Source organism: Pan troglodytes, chromosome 13 (genome assembly GCF_028858775.2).
Source record: "Pan troglodytes isolate AG18354 chromosome 13, NHGRI_mPanTro3-v2.0_pri, whole genome shotgun sequence".
Taxonomy (NCBI): Eukaryota; Metazoa; Chordata; class Mammalia; order Primates; family Hominidae; genus Pan; species Pan troglodytes.
The window spans coordinates 98,311,725-98,324,690 of NC_072411.2; the positions used below are offsets into that span (position 1 = coordinate 98,311,725).

Sequence of the window (12,966 nt, forward strand, 5' to 3'; positions counted from 1 at the left end):
CTTCTTTATTAGTCTAGCTACAGTTGCTCCTCCTTGAAGCCATTTTTTCTCCTATCCCATATTCCAATCTATTAGCAAGAATGTCATCTCTGTCTTCAAAATATATCCAATATTCATCCACTTGTCACCGTCTCTACTGCTAACTGCGTTAGCCCAAGCCACTTCCATGCCTTACCACAGTAGCTTTTCACTTAGTCTCCCTGATGCCAAGCTTGCCCTCTAAAACCCATTCTTTGCATAACAGCTAGAAGGAACTTTTAAAACTCTAAATTACTCCCATATAGAAAACCCTTTCAGAATAAAGCCCAAATACCTTGCCAGATCATGCAAGCCCAACCTTCTGTAGCCCTGCGCGCTTCCCTGACCATATTATGTACCACAGAAAACTCATTCCTACCCCTGAGTCTCTGCACTTCCTTGGCAAGGCAGGTTCTGTTCTCAGACATTTACCTTATCGGCTTCTGGGCATTTTATGACGGCTTGAATGTGGCTCCCTTGGAAAGGCCTTCCTGTCCACCTGATCTAAAATAGTGCCTCCTTGTGAGATTTTGAGAGTAAAAGATAAAATAAAATAAAATAGTGCTTCCTCCTCCTCATCCCCAAGTAACTCTATCCCAGTGTGTGGTTTCAGTTGCCTCACACCACACTACAGTACCTGCATTATCTTTTTTATTCACTAGTCTGTTAACTATATTCTACTCTGTCTTATTTACCACTCTATTCCCAGAGTCTAGAATGTACCAGGCAAATCACAGGCGTTTAATAAATACTGATTAAATGAAGGCATGAACAAATGAACAGAAAACAAAGGGGAGCTTGTGCCTTCTGACTCCAAGTCCGAGGCTCTTCCTATTAAAGGATGATTTTTTTTCTCTGTTACAGTGACAACTCTAAATGTTAGCCCATTCTGCCTTGCATGAAAGCCTGTCACCTCCTAGAATTGTCCCATACATGAGTTTAGGTTTGTGTAACCTAGCTTCTGTATCCCTTCCCAGGCTCAAATCTGACTTTCACTAGTGTCCTATGTTCTCAATACACCAGCAACACCGAATTGCTTACAATACTAATAATCCAGTTTTAGAACTTCTGCAGTAATTATCAAGACAGACTTGCAGCTTCATGAATCGATTGTTTTGCAAATGATGCTCCTTCTACCTAGAGTACTCCTGCCCATCTTGTTTCTGGGACAAGCTCTTAATCAGCCTTTAAAACTAATCTCAAATGCAAACCTGTCTATGGCCCCTTCCATGTGCCTTCCCTGGAGTGGAGTTAATCGTCCACTCCAGCAGTGTATCTTCTATAGCCATCCATTATTGCACTTGTAATTCTGGTTATGACATTATAATTACTCTCAAGTCTGGGATGCCAGGGCCCACAGTTGCTGTCATCTCTGTATCCCTAGGTCTTAGCTCAGTGCCTAGCACATAATCATCAACAAACTTGCGAAGCTGAGTGCTCAGTAAATCTAACCCCTCTCTCATAATATATGAGGATAGCTAGCATGTTATTCGTTGCTTACTCTCCTCCCAAGTCTTCTCTGCTCCAAGCTAAACCTGTAAACCAGGAGACAATGATGAGGAAAGGCAGACAGATGTTTATACTTGTAAAGCAAAGCTAAAGAAGGCAGAAAAATATTAACATAAATAAATATGTATTAATATATACTAATTACCTCACCACATACTCCTGGTGATAGGACTATGTTGACTTTTATTTTTCTCTATGATCTACTCTTTTTCCGAAAGTGTACAATATGTCTTGTTAAATTCAATATGTTCTCCTTCAATTCCTTTAACAAGCCCCTCATTCGAATTTTCCTAGTATTATTAATTATGTATTGTTCATTATTTATGTATTATTATTATTAATACTCAAGGTCAACTTCTTCAGTTTCTATTCTACCTATTTACCCACCAAATCTTCTCCCTGTCTGCGATTCCTCTCATGCTGAATCCTTTTTGTCTATTTTCTTATATCCTAGTACAGGTTCCTATCAACACATGCCATGATGAACGGATTATATCCTGCTAGACTTCTATGGCCAATGTTTCCCTCATTCTAAATCACTTCATGTGCAGTTAAAATGACCTTCCTTTAATTACTATCTTCCGTAAGCCACTCCCTCAGCCCTCAGAGACTCGTGGAATAATCCTTTAAATCCTCCTGTTATGGGTCCGATGTTTGTGTCCCCCAGAGTTCGTATGTTGAAACCTAATCACCAATATAATAGTATTAGGAGGTGGGGGCAGGAGGTGACCTAAGAGGTAATTAGGAATTAATACCCTTATAAAAGAAGCCTGAGAGAGCACCCTCAGCCCTTAGACCATATGAAGATGGAGGGAGAAGATGCTATCTACACACAAGGAAATGGACTGTCATCAGACACCATATCTGCCAGTGCCTCAATCTTGGCCTTCACAGCTCCAGAATCATGAGAAATAAATTTCTGTTGCTTATAGGCCACCCAGCTTACAGTGCTTTGTTATAGCAGCCCAGTGAACTCAAATGGTTTCTTTGGACTAAACGGGTTAAAGTGTACAGTGCTCAACACAGAGCTCGGAACACAGTAAGTGCTCTGGAAACATTCGCCATTATCATTCCTGCTATTACTACAAAAACAACGATCATTTGCTTTGGCCTGTTGTTTTCCTTCACACTCTTTCAGATTCGCTACTCACAGGGTTAGAATGCAGCACGGTGAAGAACTCTGGGCTGATGAGGAACTTCACGGGGGGAGACTGTAACAGCAACGTGAGCCTGGATCTGGAGGTAGAGTGAGGCAGGATGTTCTCCCGTCGGAAATCTAGATGGGGCAGACCACAGAGGCTGTCAGGGAAATCTTTCTACGATGTGAAAACTATCTACTCACTTCAGTCTGCATTTCAAAAGAACCACAGGATACCCACATCATGTGTCATCATTTTAATCCCCCAATGCTTTTTTCTTTGCTGTAAATTCATACATAAAACATGGCTGTTCTTAATTACACTAAAATTCAGTTAAGTAATATTTCTAGTCACTATTAACATTTTAATGCATTCTTACGTGTTTTAAATGATCTGATTCTTTTTCCAATATCCCACAGATCAAGAAATTAAAGAAATTTATATTCTACTTGGGTTTTGTGATTCCTTTCTTAATATTAATTAAACATTGAGGATTAGAAGAGGTTTCTGGTAAATTCTGTTTTTTGAGTTGGATTACCAGATCTTATTGAAGAGCAAAAGTTCTCCAAAAGAAAAGCCTTATTTGTTGGGAATCCTTATTTGCTTCTTTTTCCACTTTTATGAAATTACAAAAACAAAGCCCAAAGCTCTTACCTGCACTGGCTTGGTGAAAGTCAGCTTCCTCCCCTGCCCCATCAATAGCATTGGTATTTTCCTCAGGCCTCTCATTAGTCATGGTTCTGCGGATACTCTGATATCTAAAATCATGAGCCTAGAGTTACATTCCAGCAGCATTTAAGAGATGGGACTCAACTGCTCCCCAAGAGTCTAGAACTTTTCACTATCTTCTCAGCTTCAACTATTTCCTCCTCCAACCCCCATTCCCTGGACTTCTTGGCCATCTGCTGTTTAAATTACACTGCATTAAATTTCTTCTGTCCATTGTTTGGGGAACATTTTCCTGGCAAATTAATAACACTAAAAAAATTCTGTGGCCCTCAACTAAAGAAAAGTAAATTCCTATATTGTTAAAGGAAAAAAACTTTATGTTCCACAGCAATTAATTCTTGGAAAAGAATGACTCATCTAAAAAGCTTAGGTTGATAATAATGAGAAGCCACAAATAAAGATTCTAGAGACTAGAAAAGATGTTTGGCTTTAAATAACAAATGTATATGTTCTGCTTTAGTAAACATCAATGCTTGGGTTGACTAAAGGGGTCATATTTATTTGTTCTCTAGTTTCCAAACAAGGTATATATGTGGGTGAGTATTATTATTTTTTTTTAATCAAGAGAAATCCAATTGAAGTCTGGGAATCAAAAGCGGTAACAGCTACACTTTAATGACAGGACACACAAAGATCAAAGAGACAACCATGTCTTCTACTTTGTGCCAAGTAAAAATTAGCCCAACCACAAAATACAACAGTCACAGCAAAATGCTCATCCTCACCGCCGGTTCAGCTGCTCCATTTGCTGTATGGAGTTAGATCTCTGCAGCACCTGTGGGGCTGGGGGAGCTGTCGGTCGCTGCCACGTCGTGGTTCTGTTTACGTGATCCACGTAGAAGATCCTGCCGTGGCTGTCAATGCGTGCCTCCCAGTCTAAACAGCAGTGAGGCACCGAAAGGAATTAGGAGGAGGAGGTGAGATGATTAATAGGGTTCATTAAGTTCGGCATGTGTTTTCTTTCTCTGACATGCTATAATCTGAGACTAATAACATACATCTCACTGCACTATCCCTTACTTCTCCCCAGTCCACTCCAGAATCTGTTGTGACTGATTATTTAGCCTATCCTGTGCATATAATACCAGTCCCTTAAATGATCTTTAAATGTAGAGAATCTTTCCAAATTTGCCCACAGTGCTCACCCTTCACATATGAGCCCCAGCATTTTAAAAATATATGTAGTTGGTTTCATAACACTTCAGATAGTCACGTCAAAATGGGTACTGATGTTTATTTTCACCAAAAAAACCTGATTTCTCTACGTCTTTTCTAGCTTCAGTGAAAGCCTCATAGCTGGAAACTTCCACACGCATATTCATGCACAATTGTAGTAAATTTAGTCCTCAGAAAAAAATAACTAAAATAACTATGCTCGCCTAGTGATGAAACAGTATCATTATCTACAAACTTCTATTTGCACTTTTCCAAAGATGACTACATTTTCAGAGCAAGGGCAATTTCTTGCTTCCCAACGTCAAATAAACATAACGTTTTAAAAGATTAATTTTATTTTTAAGTGTGTTAAATCTTTCTAGAGAAATATACAAGTGAATGTTCAGAAGGCAGATTGGTCTTCAGAGTCAGACACCCCACCTTTGTGACTCTCTAAAAGGCCATTCGCCTACTGAAATCCACAGAGCATGAGCTGATCTTTTCAAAAGGCAAAATTTTGAAACTTATTACAGGTGTGAAGGGTAATTTGCACAGGAAACATGAAAACAGCAGAAATCTATTCTTTAACCAGGAAAGTTCTTTATGCATTTATATTTTTGTGTAAGTTATTTTTTGAAATTAATAAGCATTTTTCTCCTGACACATTCAACTATCTCAAAACTGTCCATGTGATCACATGCTTATCAACAGACACAGTGGGGCTAATCCTGGAGACCAGAAGGAGGGCATATTTTCTCCTGACCACCTATGGCATTTGCTCTGTAAGGGAACAGGGCAAGTATCCCAACAGAGTCCTTAGGGTTGGAAAGACCTGCATGGTAGAGCTCAGCCTGCACCAGACCATTGCTGAAGGCCATCACCTCAGCTAGGAGCAGAAAGACATCTTTTGTTGATCTCAGCACATTGTAATTTATGACAAATGGCAAAAGAAAGAGGAATTGGGCTGAACAAAAGCACCACACAGACAGCAAACAACTCAATGCCATTCATGTTCCAAGGTAACACAGACTGTACCATGAAACAGCCTGCCAAATCTGAATTCTTTGGGCACTGAAGTCCCATCAATAAGACATTTTCAAAAGACCTCATGCCCAGCCTGTTGATATGCTCACAAATAGCAAGTACATTAAAGCATCCTCAGGAACCATTTTTCAAAACACTTTGATTTATTTCACTGTTTTGCTCTGCTCCTTGCATGCTTTTCCATCTCAAAGATTTTGGGAACCAATTACCCCTATCTCATTCCTTTCTCATTGGAGTCAGGGTAATTCAGGCACATACACATCAAATCAAATACACATGAAAAGAAATGACCAATTCTTCTCCAAAGAATGTTTACAGTAGCCCCAATTTTAAAAATGTAGAATAGGTCAATTCAGGATAAAAAAATAGAGAGCAACTAGACCAACTAAAGGAAACAGAGAGAGAAGATGCTGCCAAACTCCCAAGATTAGATTATTACTAAAATTTGGCTCTTAATTTTCTGGCAGTTATGGCAGAAAAGAAAACACATTGTTGCATACTTTCCATTTTCTGACAAAAACAGTGAAAAAAATTCTCAAAGATGGAATTTTTTCCTGGAACTAACAAAGTAGGAATTTACCAAGTGAAATGTGACTATGGCTTGTTTGAGGTCTGTATGTGTAGCAAAATGGCTAGGTGGAAGAGAGAACAGCCAAATTAATGTGTCTTGCACATAGCATGTAATAAATGAAAAAATAATTTAAAATGACACAAAGCCACAAAAAAGAATGATTCTTGTATTCACCTTCTACAAAGGCCAGTAATAGCCTTAATTTATAGTTCAATAAAGACCTTTCAATGTGCAATGGGGAGAATAAGAAAACAAGGACCAAAAATTTGCTTTCTAAGGTCATGGAACACTGAACACATATTAAAATTATCCCTATCAAATACTGTATCTTCACACTGATGTAATTACTCAAGACCCCATAAAGACAAATTCTATAGTGCCAATTTCAAGTGAATGCTTGTCTCTGAATCAGGAAGGGCTGTTATGCTATTGGTTTATCCATGAACTACATATCCACTTCTACCCACGCTGTCAATATCATTCTACCCAGGCAAAGGCAGCAGAGGTGCCTGCAGGAAGGTTAGCTCTCTGTTGTATCTATCAAAGTTACTTTGCTGGGTACAACTGCTCCAACATCTTATATGTCTTTATATTGGGCCTGGTTTGTTTTTGGTATAAGAAAGCATATGAAAACTCATTTCATAGCATCAAAGTTTCTTTCAGATAGACAATGCTAAAATGAGATAGGTAGAGTTAGAAGACTGAGGACTTAACATTTACTTCCTTGTCTTGCCACATTGTCAAATACGTTATATAATCAGGGTGCAGTGAAAACGAGAGCAACGATTTTGGGTGTGTGTGTGTGTGTGTTTTGCACTGAATTGGGAGGTAGAAGGCCTGATTTCTGGCTGTGGCTTGACACACTTTCACTACAAGACCTTAAAAAAAGTCACTACACCCCTATGAATCACAGTTTTGAAAAATTAGAGGACAAAATCAAACAATTGCAAAGGTCTCTTCCAGTTCTAGTATTCTAGGAATCTATAAAATTATGCCCATTTTATTATATTAAGTTCAGCAAGAACCTAGTAACATTTTATGTCTAGGCTAGCCTTACAGGGCCAGGAGATTTGAGTCCCTGAGGGACAGGGCTCCACAAACACCTGACAATCCTATTTTAGCCATGACAGCTCCAATGTTATTGCTGTGTATATTGGTGTTCCACATAATATTTCATTTGCATAAATAGCTTCATGACAATAATAAGGTTTGAAAACTATTACCTACAGAAATGTTTCTCAAGGCAGGTGGACTCTGACAACATGTGCCAGAATCACTTTGAGGATCAATAAAAATGCAGATTCCTATGATGCACCCCAGGTCTTCAGAATCAGACTATCTGAAGCTAGGGCTCAGTTATCTACACTTTTAACAACCTTCTCGGCTTATTCCTAGACACACTAAAATTTGAGCAACACTGACACAAATTAATAAGAACTTAAAACAGTAGCTAGTTTGCTGAACAAACCCATGAGGCAAATGTTAGCTTTCTCAGAGACCATGAAATGGGGGCTCACAAGAAACTAAACCTCAGCGGCCGGGTGCGGTGGCTCACACCTGTAATCCCAGCACTTTGGGAGGGCAAGTCGGGCAGATCACCTGAGGCCAGGAGTTTGAGACCAGCCTGGCCAACTAGGTGAAACCCTGTCTCTACTAAAAATACAAAATTCAGCCAGGGGTGGTGGTGCATGCCTGTAATCCCAGCTACTCAGGAGGCTGAGACAGGAGAATCACTTGAACCCAGGAGGCAGAGGCTGTAGTGAGCTGAGATCACGCCTCTGCACTCCAGCCTGGGTAACAGAGTTGGATTCCATCTCAAAACAACAACAACAACAAACAAACAAAACCCTAAACCTTGCCTAAAATCCAGGAGCAAGTAGACTCTTAGACACCCTAAGACTTAAATATAAATAGGCGCTTTTAAGTGGCTGGACATGAAGGGAAAGTCGGAGAATTAGAAAGTGGGTAAAACTACTCCAAGGTTACTGTCACAGCACTGGTGTCCTCAGCAGGGAACAGAGGCAGGTAGAATGTAAGGTCTTCAGAGTTTACAGTTTTTAAAATCAACATATGTGGGAAGGGGGCAGGGTTGTTTCTGTGATCCCTCTGCTCATCTCATCATCCTTTCCCACTCCCTTCAAATCAGACCTCGGTCTCCACTGGACCACTTCGCTTATGATCGGATGAGGTGTGAATACATCTCAGTGGATACTGATATTGAGAAGTTAACAACTAAACAGCATGAATTACAACATATCAGGGATGGCTGGGGGGGTGCTATGGGCAGGGTTTTGAATTGGTTATCATTGGATTTAGTAAAATCAAGCACCTGATTGTTGTGAAATAAATGTATAAATCCACTATAAAAAACTATAATAACCACAGGTATCATCACCAAAATGGCGAGATGATTAAGTTCTAATGAACTAAAGGTACTTTCAAGGAAAATTATAAGCTTTGTGATAAATGACAGATGACAGTGTTTAAAAATTTTTTTTTCTTATTTGAACACTCAAGGAAGTAAAATTCCATTTGTATAAAGTACAAAAGTAGGCTAAACTTATCTATGACTTTAGGAATCAGGACGGTAGGCCCATTTCCCCATATGGAGTTGCGGTCAGTGATTGAAAGAGGGTACAAAGGGGACTTCTAGAGTGCTGATGGCGTGGCCTGCCATGTATGTTTAGTAGAAAGAATTCGGGAGGCCATATGTGCTCTTTTCTGCTATTTTATTTGAACAAAAAGTTTTTTAAAAAGTCAAGTAGTTGCATATTTGGCACTTTAATCTTCAATTTTTAATAAGGTAGCTTTTTAGTTTAAAAGTATCCATTTTTTCCTCAAAACAAAGTTGTAACCTTAGAGAATAAGAGTCCCTAACCCTAAACATAGTAGAAACTCTAAGTTTAGATTAATTATACTTTTCAGATTCACTGCATGGTTTTAGGCCTTCATTTTAAAAAATACTTTAATAATGAAAGTATACAACCACAAAAATGATAAATGTTCCCCCATAGTTTGAACCCCTCACATAAGTAATAGACGAGTCCTAACAATATGCAACATCCTGGGATCCTATCAGAGTCCACTAACCAGACTGTTCATCCTGAATCTAGGCCTATTCCTAGAAAAACTACCATTTTGGGGGAAAAACGTTTATACAACAATTCCATACTGTCTCCAATGCAGCAATGGGTTAAGTCACAATTACACTGGAATCAATAAGAGAAAAAGAAAATAGTTTTTCAGAGGGGCTGGGCTGGCGATTCTTTTTTCACTCATCTTAATGCTAAAAAGACCAACATTTGTCACACTGATAATATTTTAGAGGGCTTTAGCCCTGAACTACCTCTAGCTGACAGGACCATCAGTAACATCAGAATGAGAAGATACAGAAAATTCTTAAGGCATTCTGGGCATAATTGAGTCCAAGCTACTTCCCTGGGAGGCTCTCAACAGTGTCATGCTGACTCCAAGGCCTGGAACTTTCTTATTTTTTACAAATCATTAGAATATCTCTCAACCAGAGCTGGAGTTACACAAGCCACAAGGCCACAGGGCACTCTGTGTCATCTAAGGCAAGAGTAAGATTTTGAGAACCAATTGGTAGATCACCATCACCACTGATCAATCTTAGTACTAAGTCCAAGATCTGTTCCCTTCTTGAGATGGGAGAAATAAGAATGGAAAAAGAAGAAAGCAAACAAGTAAATCCCTGAAAATATGACGAAAAGGTGCTAAAATAACAAGAACAACAATAATAATGATAAAGAAAAAGAAAAAAAGAATCAAAGCCAGGCACAGTGGCTCACACCTATAATCCCAGCACTTTGGGAGGCCAAGGTGGGAGGATTGCTTGAGGCCAGGAGTTCAAGGCCAGCCCTGGCAACATAGAACCCTGTCTCTACAAAAAATAAAAACATAAAAAAACCAGCCAGGCATGATCATGCTTGCCTATAGTCCCAGCTACTCAGGAGGCCGAGGCAGGAGCTTCACTTGAGCCCATGAGTTGAGGCTGCAGTGCACCATGATCATGCCACATGGCGGCCATCAAAGCTCAAACTACACTGCTTCAGTAGCTTGTCCCTAGGGTAGAAAGAGAGTGACCTGCACAGAGAGGAAAGGTGCTGCTGGGTCTAATACAGATGCTGAATACAGCACATCTGTCTGGACCACATGATGTTGGCTCAAACCACTGCAGCCACTTCCCTAATAGGTGAGGGGCCTCCTTGGGGAGGGCCTCTTTGCATAACTCTATCCCAGAAGAAGAGAAAGCTGAGCACTTTTTGAGTCTTCCTGGTGGGTCTGACCTCAAAGCACTGCAATATATTGAAGTTTCAGTGAAACCCCCAAACCCTCTGATGTGAGGCATTGGTGGTGCCCAATAAATAACATATCACCGTGTAAGCCACCCTCTGCCTCAAACCAGACTTTCAGAATTTACATTCATCTACCCACACAATAGGCCCTTCCCTTCCAATCTCAGATCAGAATACCTGATAGAGGAGAGGGAATATTTGAGACTCTGTGTCAACTTTTACTTGCATGAAATCTTAAGCAAATTACTTAATTTATCTGGGCTTCAGTTTCTGCAACTATAAAATAAAAGAATCAGATTAGCTGACTTCTATGCAACAACCTATAAATTACAGACAAGACGTGCTTCACCTACCTCGCAAAATTATTGAAAGAACAAAAAATAAAGGAAAGGATGCAAAAGTGTGCTTTGTAAAGTGTAGATCACCGCAAAAAAGAAGTTATAATAACTAACAGTGTTAAAAATCACAACTGTTAGCCTTAAAATTCAATCAGGTCATTTAAGAGATGGGCCAATCTGCACGATCCAGCCAGACACCCCAAGCTGAGCCCAGAAGCCACAAGACACTGCAGAGTGTAGATGCCACAGCTGTAAGTCAGACGCATGACCAGAGGTGGTAGCAAAGTTGTCCAGTTAGAAAAGGAGGGCAGGGATCCAGCTGAGGTGAGGACAGACAAGTAGCAAGGGCAGCCAAGCGATTAACACTGTCACAAGGATGAGACACACATGGGAATGGGAGACAGAGCTGAACAGCAATCAGGTATGCTCAGATCACAATCCACAACCTATCCATGAGAATACACATCCCCAGATTTGCAAGTTGCTTGGTCCTACAGCACGAGTGTATGAGTGTGTGTGTGTGTGTGTGTGTGTGTGTGTGTGTGTGTATAACTTATATTTTTAGAGGGAGGCATCTTCACTTCTGAGTTTTTAAAATATAAAAATTCTGTTTATATTTTACAAAAAAATGTTATTTACCAAGTATTAAATAAATTAGCACAGAGAAGTGTTTCTTAGAGTGCACACTGTTGAATTTTGGGTGGGACAATTCTTAGTTGTCCCCCATTGCAGGATGTTTGATACACTGGCCCTCCACCCACTAAATGCCAGTAGCACCCTTCAACCACTGTTATACTGAAAGGCCACCCCACCTCAACTCTAAACATCGCGTAGTGGGTGGCATCCCCTGCCATCACTGAAAACCTCTGAATAAGAGGGAACACTTCTTAAGAATTTTCCTCCTGTTTGTCAGTCACTGATTAAATACGATGAGTCACTAAGTTGCCTTTACTTTTGCAAATACATCAACTCATTAAAAGGAACTGCCAATTGTAAAAAAAATTTCCCAAGATGTATCTACAGGTGTAATGCAAACACCAGTATTTAAACAATACATTGAGATGTCACAAACATCTTATGTCATTTATGAATTATGGTCATAATTTCAGCAGGAAAGTATCTGTCTTTATTAAATACAATCAGGAGACCAAACTTGTATACAGCAAAAATTACAGCAATTGGATGTGGCTAGGAAGACGTGATTTATCAATGCACTTCTGCAATGCTCCTGTCCAACCCTCTGAAACTCTAAATGACTATTAATCTGTATATACATAAAAATAAAGCTCTCCCAGAACTCTCTCCTAGTGTTCTGAATTTGTTTTGCTCCAATTATACCTAAATATCTTCCAGAAACATTTTCCTTTTTTGACTCATCTTTTCTCTAAAGGTTTACCAATTGTTTTATCAATAAGGAAGTTTTCTGTGGCCCTCTCGGGTCCCTGGGCCCCTCTACCTGCTTAAGATGATACAAGGTTAATTAATCTCTCAGTCCATTTTATTTTAAACTGCTTAAAATATGTTTGTTATGAGTCACGGCCCTTAGTTATCCAAATAAACAAACAAGGGAAAGATCTGTGCCCAAAAGAATTTCAAAAGGATTAAGCCGATATTTTGATAAACTCTTCATAGTACCATTCAGCTCTTTTGTCAGTACTTGCCAGACTAATCACTCAGAATTGCAACCCTTTAAACACATCCCCTCCCTTCTTTATGTTCCACCATTTTTAAAACAGAGGAACCAAGGCATCAGCCTGTTGTCATGGTCACATATAAGATGGGTAAGTGGAGGGGGTGAGCAAGAAGGGAAAGCGGTAAGGCAAAAGGGTGTACCTTCCAGTGTTTTTTTTAAAGCAATGTTTACCAGGCTTTATCAATATTCATCAAAATGCATTGCTCTCATAGAGCTACATCTCTTTAAAGGACTGTCGAAATTTAAACAAAGTTTACACTTCATTTGGATTATGATTGGCTAAGGGTATCACTCATACCTTTGAATACAGATTATGTAACTATATCCCAGCATCCCTAATCCTCCACCATTTCTCCTTAAGTGCTAAGTGTTTTCTAAAAGTGAAATAAATGAAATGTCTTTCAAGTCCCCAGCTAATTGTCCTATCCCAAATAACTAGTAGACTAATTTCTGA

The 12,966-nt window shown here is 39.5% G+C and overlaps 1 protein-coding gene across 14 annotated transcripts in view; it reads right to left on the reverse strand.

The window, feature by feature from the left end:
- HECW2 (HECT, C2 and WW domain containing E3 ubiquitin protein ligase 2) overlaps nt 1–12,966 on the reverse strand; it is a 388,387-nt gene that overhangs the window by 104,683 nt on the left and 270,738 nt on the right. For all 14 annotated transcript variants that reach the window (XR_010150180.1, XM_063791409.1, XM_063791410.1 and 11 more), the window contains 3 exons: nt 4,121–4,271; nt 3,321–3,424; nt 2,679–2,803 (listed from right to left, as the gene is read on the reverse strand). Coding sequence is in view for 13 of the 14 variants with exons in the window: in XM_063791409.1 (XP_063647479.1) it covers nt 2,679–2,803; nt 3,321–3,424; nt 4,121–4,271 (380 nt within the window). In the remaining variant the exon portion in view is untranslated. The remainder of the gene's footprint in view (nt 1–2,678; nt 2,804–3,320; nt 3,425–4,120; nt 4,272–12,966) is intronic.